A 14,232-nucleotide genomic window follows, 5' to 3' on the forward strand; every position below is an offset into this window, starting at 1 on the left:
CTGCTGAACATGGTCAGCTCACAGAGGGCAATGTGGGGGGTGGAGGGGAGGCTCTGCCTGGCAGCCCCCGTGGCGTAGGGCTGTCCCACAGCCTGTTGCTGCAGTGAGGGAGTAGGATGGAGTGATCTGATTAAAGAGGGAGGGGAAATTTCACATACTTTTAAAATTATTATTTGAAAAATTGTTTCCTAAAGCAGAGAAAGGTCATTGAGGGAACTGTTTTCCTTTATTTTTTAATAAAATGCCACTTGCTGTCTGAGAAGCAGCTCGCCGTCAGCTGTACTGCCAGAGGGTAAATTAATATTTTAGTCACTTGGGGATTGTGGAAGAAAGCTCTGCAGACATGTTCCTGTCAGCAACTTTTTTTCCCTCCTTTTTTCTTTGCAGTTCTTCCTAATTTATTTTTTTTCTTTTATTTGTCCTCCTGGATTCTCTCCTTTCCTCTTTTCTTCCCTTCCTTGAATTTGAATTTCTCTTTCGTGGGCTCAGCACTTAAACCTCCTCCCAAAGGAGAAGAGTTTCCTCCCTTTTTGCAGGCACAACATGATGGTGGTGGCAAGAGGTCGTGCAGTTTGAACCAGTCCCATTGGCTGTCACCTTCGATAGCCCCACCAGGGCAGATGCTCCTGCTGGGCAGGCGCAGTGGCAGGTCCTGGCGGTCGCTACGGCAACGCGGGGACTGGGGACAGGAGAGGGGCTTGACTAGCAGTCGAAAGCTGCCACGTTGCCTCAGCATTAACAGAGTCTTTAATAAACGCTTAAGAGGCAGCCCCGCAAATTAGTTATGACAGTTTGTGCAGAGAATCAGGTCTCCCCCACGCTCCTTCCGCCCTTCTCCTTTAAAGGGCCCATAGCCTGGACAACTTTGACATAATTTTGCAATAATTATCACTTGAAGAATTTCCACGCTGGAGTGGACGTCAGAACCCATCATGTCAATTTGGCAATAAACGCTGACCAGCAATCCCAGCACTTCCCTCCCCCCACACTTTTTATTTGCTTTTTCCATTTATGCACTGGTGCTAGTGATTTAACTTACTTATTTGCCACTGTAACCTCATTTTAGACCAACATTTTAAATTTAATTTTTGCTTTTAACTTTGGTGTCTTTCTCAAGCAGGGAATGGACAACCAGCAGCTCCCGGACGGTTCAATCCAGCTCAGGTGAAGCAGGAACCTGTGGAGGCCATGGGATCATCATCTGCTGCCAGTCAGGACTCCTTGCAGGAGCACAGCCTGGACCTGAGCGTCAAGGACCATAGGTGAGAGAAGGGTGCAGGCAGGCACATTTAGCTCTTCCAGCCTCAACCTCTGAGAAGTTTCTGTACCTTGACATGAGAGCACACACATTGATGAAAGGTAGTTTCACAGTAGCTGAGTTGGATGCCCCCAAACTGGAGGCACAAGGCTGTGTTCTCTAGGCCTTTTTCTGGGCTCACAAGCACCTACTGACTTTTTTACAAGAGCCCTGCCTCTTGTGCTCCCCTCTGAAATCCGTGGGTCCGTGTCCCTGGCAGTGTGGGTCTTCTCTCAGCATCCCCCGTGGTTTGGGGCATATTTTTCAAAGTTCTAATGCAATGAAGGAGTAAAACATGGGTTGGGTTGTGAGTCAGCTAATAAAAAAATTAATGGTGTGGACACTGGAGAAAGAGGTCTGGACTGCTTAGTAACTGAAAGAACTGCATTCTGCAGACTTGGGACCTTCTTTTCTCCATCTTGGCTATCACAAGTAAGTGTTTGGCCTGCCCAGGAGAGGGTGGGCATCGTTCTCTTCCTCTGCTTGGAGCAGGTGAGGAGTGAGGCAGCTTGAAGGGAGAAGGATTAATCTCAGAGCTCACAGTCCCTGTGCACATCTTAACTAAACCCTGTTGGTTTGTGTGTTCCAGTAATGAATCAAATGGCCACACAGTCTCAGCAAATTCATCTCTTTTATCCTCGCTTATGAATAAGGTAAGAGCCATCCATCACACGCCTCCATTGCCCCCACCAAGAGAAATTAAAGCTGCCATGGCGGGAGGGGGGAAGAGACGCGTTTGTTTTTTAATGTTTTGCCTCTAATAAGATGAGTTTGTACCATTTAAATTTTGAGACCATTTTTCATCGGATATAATTTCAGAGCCGCTGCTTACGAATTAATTTAATGAACTGGCTGAAGAAATATATTGCAGCCTCTGACACCTTTTTTTTTTCCCCATCTTTTCTAGACAGAGGAGGGCTCCGAAAGATGATTATTATTTGGTTTCATTTTTATTTCCCAAACCTGGCAACTTCTCTCTCGCTCTTTTTACAGTCACTCGTTTTGTTTATTTACTTAAAAACATTTTGTTTCATTGGGGGAGGAGGTGGAGAATAGTTTGGTTTTATGAAAAAGGAGAAAAAAATTAGAAGTTTTGAGCCAAAATCATCAATTTCTGTCTTTCTGGTGTGAGTAATGGTGTCCAACAGAGCTCACTTTGATGTGTTCTAGAATATTTATTTTAGATAATGCACGGTTTCTTTTTTTCCTTACTTTTTCCTTAAATTATACATCATCTCAAATATATTATTTCCCTTTCACATGAAAAATTCTACTGTACCAAGATTAATTTTTGCTGTTACATACAACTGCAGTAGGATCAGGGCAGCCTTTCAGCCATGCTTTAATATTCTACTCTGTGATAGGTTTTACAGACACAACTGTTGCCATCCCCTTGGCCCTGGGCGTTACATGCATCAAGGCCATATAACCCTCAAGAGAGAGGGCACAGTGACTTTGTCTACTAATCTCTCACCTCCTTTCTCTCTTATTTCATCACTCTTTTTTTCTCTGTGCTGTTTAATTTCTGTGTTTATCCTGATGCAACTTTTCTCCTCCATTGGCTCTTGGTTACACTGGGTTTTTGATGTTCCCTTTTAAACTTAACTTCTTGTTCCTTCCTGCATAGAGTCCCTTTAGTGATTCCAAACAGGCAGCTCTTCCTCTAGTGAATAAATGTATTTACTAAGTCTGCTGTCTAGGGTCCTGAGCCTTTCTGAAGGCCCCAGCTCAAGGAAATTCTGTTTCGTTAGATACCTCACTTGAAAATCTCCAGGACAATATATGATTTTATTGTATGCTTAGAAATAAGCATTTGTTTCTGTGCAGCCCTGTGTGAGATTCTTTATGTTGTGTAAAATAAGTGTAGCACAGGTACAAAATACTTCAGGTTTGTTCCTTTTTTAAAGAAGGAATGGGATTAACTGATGACATAACCCAGCAAAGAACAGAGCCCACTGATTGGAAGGAGCCTATTCCAAGACTAAGGATTGTGGAATCAAGCTCAGTGTGCTCAGGAACACACTTCCTCTTGCTACACACAATTTCTCTTCCTGGAGAAGTCCTCTATTATCTAGGAAAAAGAACCCTTTACAGAAACTGATTGCCCAACAAACACCAATGGGAAGAGACCACCTGAATTTCTGACTCCAACCATAAAGATATGCAGTCTGCACACAACAGCAGGAGCTTTACCTTCAGGGGGCATTAAGAGAGCCTCAAATAGCCAGGGTTCCTGTAGCGTATTGCAGTTTATTTAGGGGGGCTGTCAGACTTAATTAACTGATATTTATAAAGGGCTTCAAGATCCTCCAGTGGGTGGAGTTTATCATGCACGTATTGGGCCCAATCCTGCATTTTATTCTTGCTGTGAATTTCACTGTTGTAATGGGAGGTACTTGAGAGCACAACAAAGAAAGAAAGGGTCTAGGATATTGTCTGTTTATTATGAAAGAAAACCTTCTCTCTAACCATTGTTAAGTGACTCCTTTTTTCTGTCCTATCCATCATATGCTTGGACCTCTAAACCTTCTCTGTGTACAATCTATTTCACTTTAAAGAAGTGAAAGAAGACATCCTTGTGGCTGGAATAAGATGACTCTAAATGAACTAGAGCTTACCAGTTCTGTCACTAGCTCTGTACTGAGACCAGCATTTTGTAGGGTTATAGATGTTTAGGCCTGCAGACCTTTTCCATACTCAAACAGGGTTTGTCTCTCTTAACCTCAGTTTCCCCATGTATAAAGTAGACATGATGCTTCATTACTTTAGATGAGAGCCATGAATATTAGATGGGCACCTGAGTACTCTGTGATAGTTGGGTGGAGGATGCAGAAGAGTGAGGTGTTCCTAAGCTTTGCTGATGCAGTTTAGGCAGCCTATACAGACTTCTTGTCTTCCCTCTTGATGCTTTGAAGACACGGCTTTCCATGGGACAGTCCTGAGGGTATCCAGACTGGCAGTGTCCATGGCTGTGTGCTGATCCAGTGTCTATGTTCTTGTTCCAGATGTCCAAGACCAGTGCCAGCCTTGGCAACCTGCTGAACATTAAGACTGAAGGAGATGGCAGCCAGGCTGGGGCTGCAGAGCCGACACAGTACTTGGGCAAGGCAGTGAAGGCACTTGTCCAGGAGAAGCTCTCTGAGCCATGGAAGATGTACCTGCGCCGGTAAGGAGAGCATGGAACTGGGAATAGAGGAGAGGGAAAATAATTACCTTTGTAAAGTGTCTGGCTTACTAGTTCACACTTGAATGCAGAGTTCTCTTGAATTTAAAGGCCTAATTCTGTGCATTTAGTCCTCAGTCCCGGCTGGCTGCAGTAGGTGTTAATGTCCTAAAAAAAATCTGTCCACATAGAATTATTTTGCAAAGGGATCTGAAGAGGCAGTGACAAGCACAGATCTTCACACAGTGCTGTTAGCCTGGACTTCATCTTAGGCTCCTCTTCATGTCCTGTCTGCAAGTTCCAGGGCCCCACTGCAGCTCACTCCTGGCACTGAACTTCTGTTGGGCCATGGGTCACAGCTGCCCTACACCACTTGCTGTGGCCTTTCCTCTGATCATGGGAGTATCCACCAAAACAAAATAAGGACTAAAGGGGTATGGGAACTGAGGTGGTTTCTGTTGGTTTTGTGGTAGACAAGGAGGCTTGAAAGGAAAAATGGAACAGATACAAAACTCACCCACACACAGACACATGCACGTACATGCTCAGACAGACACAGGCTTTGAGCATACACAGATACACCCAACAGACACATGGGTTCGTGCTCTGACACAGAGAGTTGCCTACAAATGCCTGTGGACACTTCATAAATCACAAACTTCAGTGGAGAAGACTAGAAGGTCTCCTAGTCCATCTGCCTCTGGCCAGCGTGAGATCCTTCCCTGCAGTCTATTTGCATTTTGTCCAGCCTAATTTTAATTATGCCAAGCAGTGTGGCTATTTTCTTGTCTCTGGCAGCATTATTCTACCACCTAATATGTTTCACTGTCAGGGTTTTTTTCATGGTATGCTGCCTGAATTTCCATATGTGTAATTTTGTTGCCATTCTCTTGGTTATATCCCCTTGAACCACAGCAGATAATTCCTCTCTGCAATTGGAGTTCATCCCCTTCAGATATTCACAGACTTTCAGCATACTGTTTAACCAAGCTTATTTACTTCCTTTAATCTGACTTAGTAAATTAGTCCCTTCAGCCTGCTGACCATGATGTTGCTTTTGTCATTCTTGCTGTTCCCTGCCTGGGTGCAGAACTGAGCAGCTGTTCCTCCAGTACCACACCAGACAGGACAAGCTTCCTGCCTCCCATATCTGCAGCTCACAACCAGGCTGCCCTGTCTGCATCTATACTGCATGATGTGTATATACCATGTTTACCATCCACTCTTAGACTGAATTGCTTTTAATGTTGCTCTCATGAGTCCCCTGTGTGTGACAAACACTCCCCATGCTCCCCAGAAGCCGTTTCTGAATGTTCCCAAATACAGTTCTCAGATTTTGAACCCTCTCCCTTGCCTTGCAAGGCCTCTTGATGTTATTTTGCTTCCCTTTCTTTGGTGTTGCCAACTCCTCCCAGTCCAGTATCTTCCGTGCATTTCATTAACAACGCTGTTTACTCCTTCTCCTAGATTACTAATGAAGATGTTAAATAAGCTCAGACCTAACCAAAGTCATCCTTGCAGTATTCACAAGATCGCTCCTCCCACCTCAATATGTTGCTGTTTGTCATTAGCCTTTGTTTACAGTCCTCCAGCCAGTTTTCAATCCATGAGGTAGCATTCACATTCAGGCCAATTTGAATTAATTCTAAGCATATGTGAGACTGTATCAAAATGCTTTACTAAAATCCAAATATATTGCATCCCTTCATCCACTAATTTTGTAATTCTATCAAAAAAAGCAATTAAATATGTCTGGCAAGATTTATTCTTTATAATCCTGATGCTGTTTATTGCTCATGGTTCCTTTATCCTCGAGATGTTTAATGATTTTCTCCTCCCTCTTAATATTTGTTCCATTACTTTACTAGAAGGAGAAGTTAAGACCAGAGGTATGTTAATTGCCAAAGATCACTTGTCTTTTTTCTCCTGAAAGAATCAGTAACTATATGTTTAATATTATTATTATTTTTTCAACTTACTAGTATCTTTCTCTTCTCTATGACTTAAAAAATAGCAAACAGTAATGCAGTCAGTTTGTGAGTTAATTTCCATTGCACTTCAGGACATACATCATCCAGACTGGCTGATCTGTGCTTACTTATATTTTCCAACCAGTCCTTTATCTGCTCTTGTAGAAGGCCTTCACTTTATCCCTAATTGTCTGGTTTGTTTTTAGTTTTCCTATCGAAACCAAATTTTATAAGGCAGCCATTTTTTATTCATCACCTGCCATTTTTATTGGACTTTCTAAGTACAATACCTCTTGTCTCTGATAAAAAACAACCCCTTTATCTTGCAATAACTTGATTTCTTACCTCTTACCACACCATTCCTTCATCTTCTCCCTACAAGCCTTAACTGACTGCACAAATTCTATATGCCTTGACTTTCCTTCTCCAGTACAAGTGTTTTTTCTTCTTCCTTTACCCTCAAATTGCTAAGAATTCCCTCCTGGGACCACACAGCCTGCTGTTTGTTTCTTGCTTTCCTGCTCATCAGAGCAGTTGTAGTTTGTTGTATCTTAATTATGCAAGATTCCCTTGTTAAGTTTCAAATCCTTCCTGCCAGTGTTTTTCACTTGATTTCTTGATTCCCTGTGATTCTGGAATTTCCTGCAATCACAGGTATTTGTGCTACTCTTCACTAAGGGCAAGTCATGCCTGACCAGTCTGGTGGCCTTCTAGAACAAGGCTACAGAGATGGTGAATGGTGGCAGAGCAACTGGCGTCATCTACCTGGGTTTGTGCAGGGTGTTTGAGACTGTCCCACATGACATCCTGGTCTCCAAACTGACAAGGCATGGATTTGACAGATGGACCACTTGGTGGATAAGAGATGGCCACCCCCAGAGAGTTGTGGTCAATTGCTCAATGTCCAAATGGAGGCAGGTGACCAGTGGTGTCCCTCAGGGGTCAGTATTGTGACCAGGGCTGTTTAACATCTTTGTTGGAGACATGGACAGTGAGATTAAGTGTATTCTCAGCAAATTTGCTGATGATACCATGCTTTGTGGTGTGTAGCTGATACTTAGTATCTCCAACCTTTGTGACACCCTGTTGTTTCAAAGTGAGGGGTGGGCAGATTCTGGCTCTAGATCCTCTTGAACCACTGTTGTTTCTTCCCTTTTGCTAATTGCAGTAAAGTGAAACTGAAAAGAAAATTACCCACAATGTTTCAGCAGTGTCCTCTTGGTCTGGATTTCCCTTAATTTACCAACCTTTGATCCTTCTCAGAGCCTTGGCTTTGTACACAGACTCTCCACAACACTAATGATGTTCAGCTTTTGTTTCAGAGTAGTTCTGTATTTGGCTCCCACTAAAAGTGAGTAGGAGTTCCTTGGTTAAGTTCAGTTGGAGAGAAATTAGGTTCTTGTTCTGCACGTTCAGATCTATGTAACAAGCAATAACCAAGCAACAATGCCACCAGTGCTGTTTGTACAGCAGGGACAGTGACATTAGAGAATAGGATGGTAGGAGAGTTGAAAAACCGAAGAAAATAAGTGTGTTCCAACACCACCTCTCCCCTGAGACCTGCCATAAGATGCCTGCTTGTCTGATTTGGCCAGGTTTGGTACCAAGGACTTCTGCGATGCGCAGTGCGACTTTCTCCACAAGGTGCATTTCCACTGTGTGGTGGAGGAGTGTGGGGCCCTGTTCAGCACCCTGGATGGAGCCATCAAACATGCCAAGTAAGTAGGAGCCTTGGGAAGCCTTGGGAAAACTCAACCACACACATGTTGCAGGATGAGAGAGCCCCTGTTGGGTCACTGTGCTCAAGAGCAGGAAGGTGGGCAGTCCTGAGGGCAGCAAACGGGGCATCCACGTGCTTCCTGTGTAAATGTGCTCAGCTAAAGTTTTTGCATAACACTGTGTCCTCTTTCTTTAATTTAGCTTCACAATAAACATGCTCAACTTGTGAAAAAGGGATGGCTCTCACAGGATTGGCAAGGCTGAGAATTGGACGTTTGTGTTTTTCCACACCCTACTTGACAGACAGGGTGTTCAAGGAGACCCATATTTCTTAACAGCACCCAAATACACCATACAAAGAAATAAGAAAATATGGGAGGATCTTGTAAACCCAACTGTTGTCACTTGATACTGACTTTTTGTGGCTTAGACAGCTCCCCATCACTGCAGTATAGAAAGTTCTTTGTCTTGTTATGACAAATCTCTTTTAATTCCCTAGCCCTTAGGTTTTAAGAGATTCAAAGCATGTGAATAAGGATCTTGAAATGAAGCAGTTAAATTGTCCAGCCCAACAACAACCTCCTTCTCACCCTGCCATATTCTATATTGTGCTGTATTATATGTCATTTTCTATAATTTTGGCAAGTAACAGAGTTTGGTAGCCAGAGTGTGGTAGGCAGAGCTGTAGGCTGGATAATGCAGCCTGTATTCCAGAGGCTGTGCAGCCTGCTCAGAACTCCAGATGACTCCTGGGTGAAGAATGTATTTCAGATGCACTCTCACTGTTACAGTGAGGCAAAGGAAGGGAAATGTTGCCTGTTGCAAATATCTACAGAGTATAATCTGCGGTTCAGAATCACACCAAGTTCCTTTTAAAGGCAGTGGTAGATTTGCCCAAGTAAAGCATGAATAAGACCTCCAGCAGCTGCCCCCACAAGTTACATGCAGTGGTCAAAAATCTTTTGTCTGAATTACTCTTTTTGCAGCTTTCACTTCCGAACTGAGGGTGGAACTGTGAAAAGTAACTCTGAGTCTCCCTTCTCAACTACTACTGAGAATAAGGCTTCGCTGGCCCCTTCATCACCATCTGCTACTTCTGTCACCATGGCAAGTGCTCCTGCCCTTGACGTGCCCACTCCAAGCCCAGCGACTGTCCCCTCTGCCCCCACACTGCTAGCTTGGAAGCAGCTGGCTTCAACCATACCCCAGATGCCTCAGATCCCAGCATCAGTGCCTAACCTGGCAACTTCACCCTTGGCAACAACCTCCCTGGAGAATGCCAAGCCTCAGGTCAAACCGGGATTTCTCCAGTTCCAGGAGAAGTAAGTTGTAGATGCAGCTTTCCTTCTTGTGTCCTCTCCAGCCTTGCAGCCCCCTCCCTACTGCTTCTCAAAGCTGTAGAACTACATCTGTATTTACCTACTGAGAGACCTTCTGTCTAGAAAGAACTCTGGGCTTTACCTCACAGAAGATTTACTTCTAGAAAATACCTTTGGTTATCCTAGGAAAAAAAAACAGGATTTTCAAGTAGATATGGGAGCACTTTTAGGTATGAAATGACCTTGCTGACATACCATTTAAGCCCTTTTCACACCTCTCATGAGGTATTTTTTGACACTGAAGGCTACAGAGCAGGTGTGGCCTTTTCAAAGGTTTCAGCTCAACACCAGACTAGCCCAACCTCCAGATCTTGCTGCAAGTCTGAGACCATGAGTTTCTGTAGCTGAGCAAAAATCAGTGGGGGAGTGGGGAACCAAAACCATTTAGCTGATTAAACAGGCCACTGCTGATTTTGTCTAATCAGGAGAAGCCCTGGACTTGCAGAGTGTCTGCCCAAGAATTTCATTTTAGTTACACAAAATTGAGATAGGAGAAACCATCTGAACCCATTGAGGTAAGCAGAGGCAGAAGGGGAGAGATGGCATCTATTCAGACCTCGAGAGAGCTTTAAATTGGAAGTGTGGCCCTCAAAAGACTACAGAACCCACCATGCATTGCTGTATTTTAATAAGCTTAATCAAGAAATTGCACTAGCTTGGTGGATTGTAGTAGTGTTGCCAGCATCGATTTTACTTGAGAGGAAGGTGGCTATGGGAAATCTGTAGGCCAGGTCTGGAACAGAGGCTTCAGCTGGGCTCCCCTTGAATTAAATTTTGGCAAAGAAACAAACGTGAAATGAGTAAAGGTGATGATTGGGTTTTGGATTTATTCCAGTGATCCCTGCCTGGCAACGGACTGCAAGTACGCCAACAAATTCCACTTCCACTGTCTCTTTGGGAACTGCAAGTATGTGTGCAAAACCTCTGGCAAGGCAGAATCCCACTGCCTGGACCACATCAACCCCAACAACAATCTGGTGAATGTGCGAGACCAGTTTGCTTACTATTCCCTGCAGTGTCTCTGTCCGAACCAGGTAAGAGCCATTCCAAAGCAGTGCTCCCCAGGGAATGTGTGGGGGAGAAGAATGGGAGAGAGGAGGGAGACTGGCCAGTAGGAAGTGAGGCTGAGTACAAGTACAGAACCACACAATGGTCTTCATTACATGGCCTAGCAAAATGTTTTGTTTCCATCAAATGGAATATCGCACTGCTTTTGTGTTTCTTTGATTTGGGTGAAGTGGACAAGGCAGCTAGAATGATATAAGAGACATAAAACTAAAATCAGTGATGGATGCCAGGGAAAAGCACAGGTTAGGTTTTGGGTATCTCAGTGTAGAGTAGCACAAGACAATACATGACAGGAACAAGTTTGCATTGCGGCTTGTGGAAGATGCAGTGGCTGTGACTAGAGCATCAGTTGAGGCCTCTTTCTCATGGCTCAGAGGAACAGCATTAGTGGCAGGCAGATGAGAGTGCTCTTGTTTCAGATACATATGCTTAAAGCAATCTGCCTTGTTTGCTCCTCTCTAGCACTGTGAATTCAGGATGCGAGGGCATTACCACTGTCTTCGTCCTGGCTGCTACTTTGTGACTAACATCACCACCAAACTGCCCTGGCACGTGAAAAAGCATGAGAAGGCAGAGAGAAGGGCAGCCAATGGCTTCAAGTATTTTACCAAGCGGGAAGAGTGTGGCAGACTAGGTGAGTTTTCTTCTCTTTCCCCTGTCACCTTTCTCATGTGGTCTGTCCCATGTCCAGGCTGAGAATGCCATGCGTTAGAGCCCGTGATTTATGCTTGTGGTATATTTAGTCATTAAATCACTAAACAAGAAATGGAACAAAACAGAAAGCAGTTCCTGATCTGCCTGAGTTACAGCATGTTTTCCCAACTAGACCGAAGTAAAATGGATAGAAACTGTAGTGTAGAAGCTAGATAGATAGAGATATATCTATGTATTTGTTTGGAGATACAGCATCCCTTTTGCTTTTCCTTTTTAACTATTTGTCAAGACCTTTTGGTTGGTTGGTTGGTTTTGGGGGTTTTTTTGTACTTTGTAGTCTTGGCCTACTGCTTGCGTTGTGTAGAGTTCAAGGGTGCTCTTTGGAGTAAAGCAAAGCAGATGCCTGTTCTGATGTGTGCCTTGTGTGCAGCTCTTCCTGTACCAAGGCAGCTGGTATGGAGAAGAGCATTAACTAAACTGCTCCCTTCTCTTGAAACCATTCTCTGCAGCCACTGGTGTTTTGTGCCAGCCTCCCACCAGAGCAGGGCCCAAGGAAGTGCCTGAGATGTGGCCCTTGCCCACTTACCAGAGCTATTAGCAGCATTACAGTAGTTATTAAATCTAAGTGCCTTGAGTGTAAAGCTGGTAAAACAAACGCACAACAGAAAGTAGAAAGTGTTCCCAGGGAGGTAACTAAAGCTGAAATCCAGGGCTATGAACTGGAGCAATCCCCAAAGGCAGCTCCAGCAGAACTCTAGCCTGAACTGCCTGGGATTCACTTAACCCTTTGAGTTGTGTTTTAGCTTAATGTTATCACAGACTGTCCTCCCTGTCACTCCTGGTTGGAACAAAGGCTGAAACAAAACAGGGTTCAGAATAACGTTCTGGGTGCTGCTCTCTCACATTGCAGGGGAATAGCCACAATAACCAGAACCTAACTTTTCAGCTTCGAATACATGGAGAATGGTGGCTTGTTTGTGGTAACCAGGGTAATGAGTGTCAACACACCACAGCCAGTACTTACCTCAGTCTCATTTTCACAACAGTAGGTATGTTATTTACTCAACTTGAGGTGTTTCAGGTGATAGCAGGGGCTAGACAAAGCAGGACAATGATATATGACACCCAGCCCACACGGATGCCCTAGCAACAGGCGAGCCTTCACCTGCCCTTTGCTGATACTGTTTCAGTCCCGCCAGCACTGTTTGTTCTCCATCCCAGAGAACAGCACAACGAGATGGGGAGGGCAGATGAGGTGGGGCTGTGGGGGAGTGCAATACCTAAACAAACACAAACTTGGCATGCACATAAAACGCTATCTGTGAGCTAAGGCTGGGCTGGGTGGCTCAGGAGCTGTTTGGCGGCAGGCATCCGCAGGCTGTGCCTGTGTCAGCAGGGTTTATTTTTGGAAGTTCTGGGGTGCAGGCATCCAGCAGTATGTACAGGTGCCATGCAGTAACCACACACTTAGCCAGCACTCTGCACTGGCTTGTGTGGATCCAAGGGATGGGGTAGCAAGATGTGTTTGTGTGGGTGTATATGGTTATACCAACAAGTACCTGCATGTCTTCTTCTCTGTACATCTCTGTGCTTTTCATGTTGCATATGTATATATACATATATATATATATATATAGCAGGTGCAGAAAGCACTGGCCAGCTTTAAGGGCTGTGAATGTTTCTGAACAAACAGAGAATAGGGTTTTTAGATATATAGATATAGATATATATATATTTGTGCATATATACACATATGGGTGGGAAGAAAGAGATGTAAGCAAAGGTGTATGGGTGTAGATAGATGATAGATGTGTAAGGGTATGGCTAAGGGATGATGGAGAACAGACAAAACCTGATTATAGATAGAGCTGTGTTTTTACTGCAACAAGACATTTCTTATCACCTATAGAATGCAGCTGTTTAGGACTGTTGGTTAATTGGATACACGAACTCCCAGCATGCATGGCACTATCCACAAGGAAGAAAATGTGTCAATGCTGTATGCCAGAACCCATATAAATTGCTTGTTGTTTAGTGGCTGGCCCTATTACACAACAAATTTGGAGTGTCAGTAAACACTTCCTGGCTCATTTCTGTCTGACCAGATAGCATACAGTGTCCAGAGCCAGAGCTTGGAAAAGACTGCTTTTCTGAGAGCACAGTTAAAGGAAAAAAAGAACGTCTCATTTCTAAGCTATGGGTGGGTATTTGTAATTGTAACTTGTATGACACGGTTTGGTTTCCCTTTGTAATGGACAAGGTGCTAGCTAAGACTGGAGAGCATTAGGAACTACTAGATGTAATGGTAATGTTCCTTGATAACCAACAAGGAGGAATGGGACTAGTCTGCAGCTCGGGCTCACTTTTAAAATCTCTGTACACTGTAATCCTCTATTGCAGTTGCTCAGCAGGCAAAAGATCATGTGTTTTGTTTTTTCATTCAGGACTGTTCCTAAAGAACCTGTGACCATAATTTTCAATCCATCATACATCCACGTAGCAGCAGCCTTGTTCTATCTCCAGATGATCTCCCCTACAGTCCCTTTCTCTCCTAGTACCTTTCAAGTGATACATACAATGGTTTTCTGTCTGTAGGTTGCAAATATAACCAGGTGAACAGCCACTTCCACTGCATTCGTGAGGGCTGCCAGTTCTCCTTCCTGCTCAAGCACCAAATGACATCCCACGCCAGGAAGCACATGAGAAGGATGCTGGGGAAGAACTTTGATCGCGTTCCTACTCAGGTGACTTTACTGGTTATTGAAGTTTTAGATCCACATTTAGTGTTGGGCCCTTTGGCTGCTTGCTCCTGAATTGCTTTCTTGCCAAAACACTCACAGCCAGACTCTCAAGGATTTGGGGGTATGCATTGGGGGATGCAACTGGGATGTGTGAGTTCACCCAAACTAGTTATACCTGCTTGGACTTCTATGAGACAAGCACAGACATCAAAGCATTACTTAGTGTAAACAGCTTTTCCCT

The 14,232-nt window shown here is 44.1% G+C and overlaps 1 protein-coding gene across 1 annotated transcript in view; it reads left to right on the forward strand.

Moving 5' to 3' along the window:
* Window positions 1–9,475, forward strand: part of CASZ1 (castor zinc finger 1) — a 32,547-nt gene extending 23,072 nt beyond the window's left edge. The window contains exons 8-12 of the mRNA XM_010005141.1: window positions 1,121–1,262; window positions 1,887–1,950; window positions 4,303–4,463; window positions 8,026–8,148; window positions 9,136–9,475. Of these exons, the coding sequence (XP_010003443.1) occupies window positions 1,121–1,262; window positions 1,887–1,950; window positions 4,303–4,463; window positions 8,026–8,148; window positions 9,136–9,475 (830 nt within the window). The remainder of the gene's footprint in view (window positions 1–1,120; window positions 1,263–1,886; window positions 1,951–4,302; window positions 4,464–8,025; window positions 8,149–9,135) is intronic.
* Window positions 9,476–14,232: the final 4,757 nt, after the last annotated feature.

Source organism: Chaetura pelagica, unplaced genomic scaffold (genome assembly GCF_000747805.2).
Source record: "Chaetura pelagica isolate M959 unplaced genomic scaffold, ChaPel_1.0 scaffold159, whole genome shotgun sequence".
Classification (NCBI taxonomy): Eukaryota; Metazoa; Chordata; class Aves; order Apodiformes; family Apodidae; genus Chaetura; species Chaetura pelagica.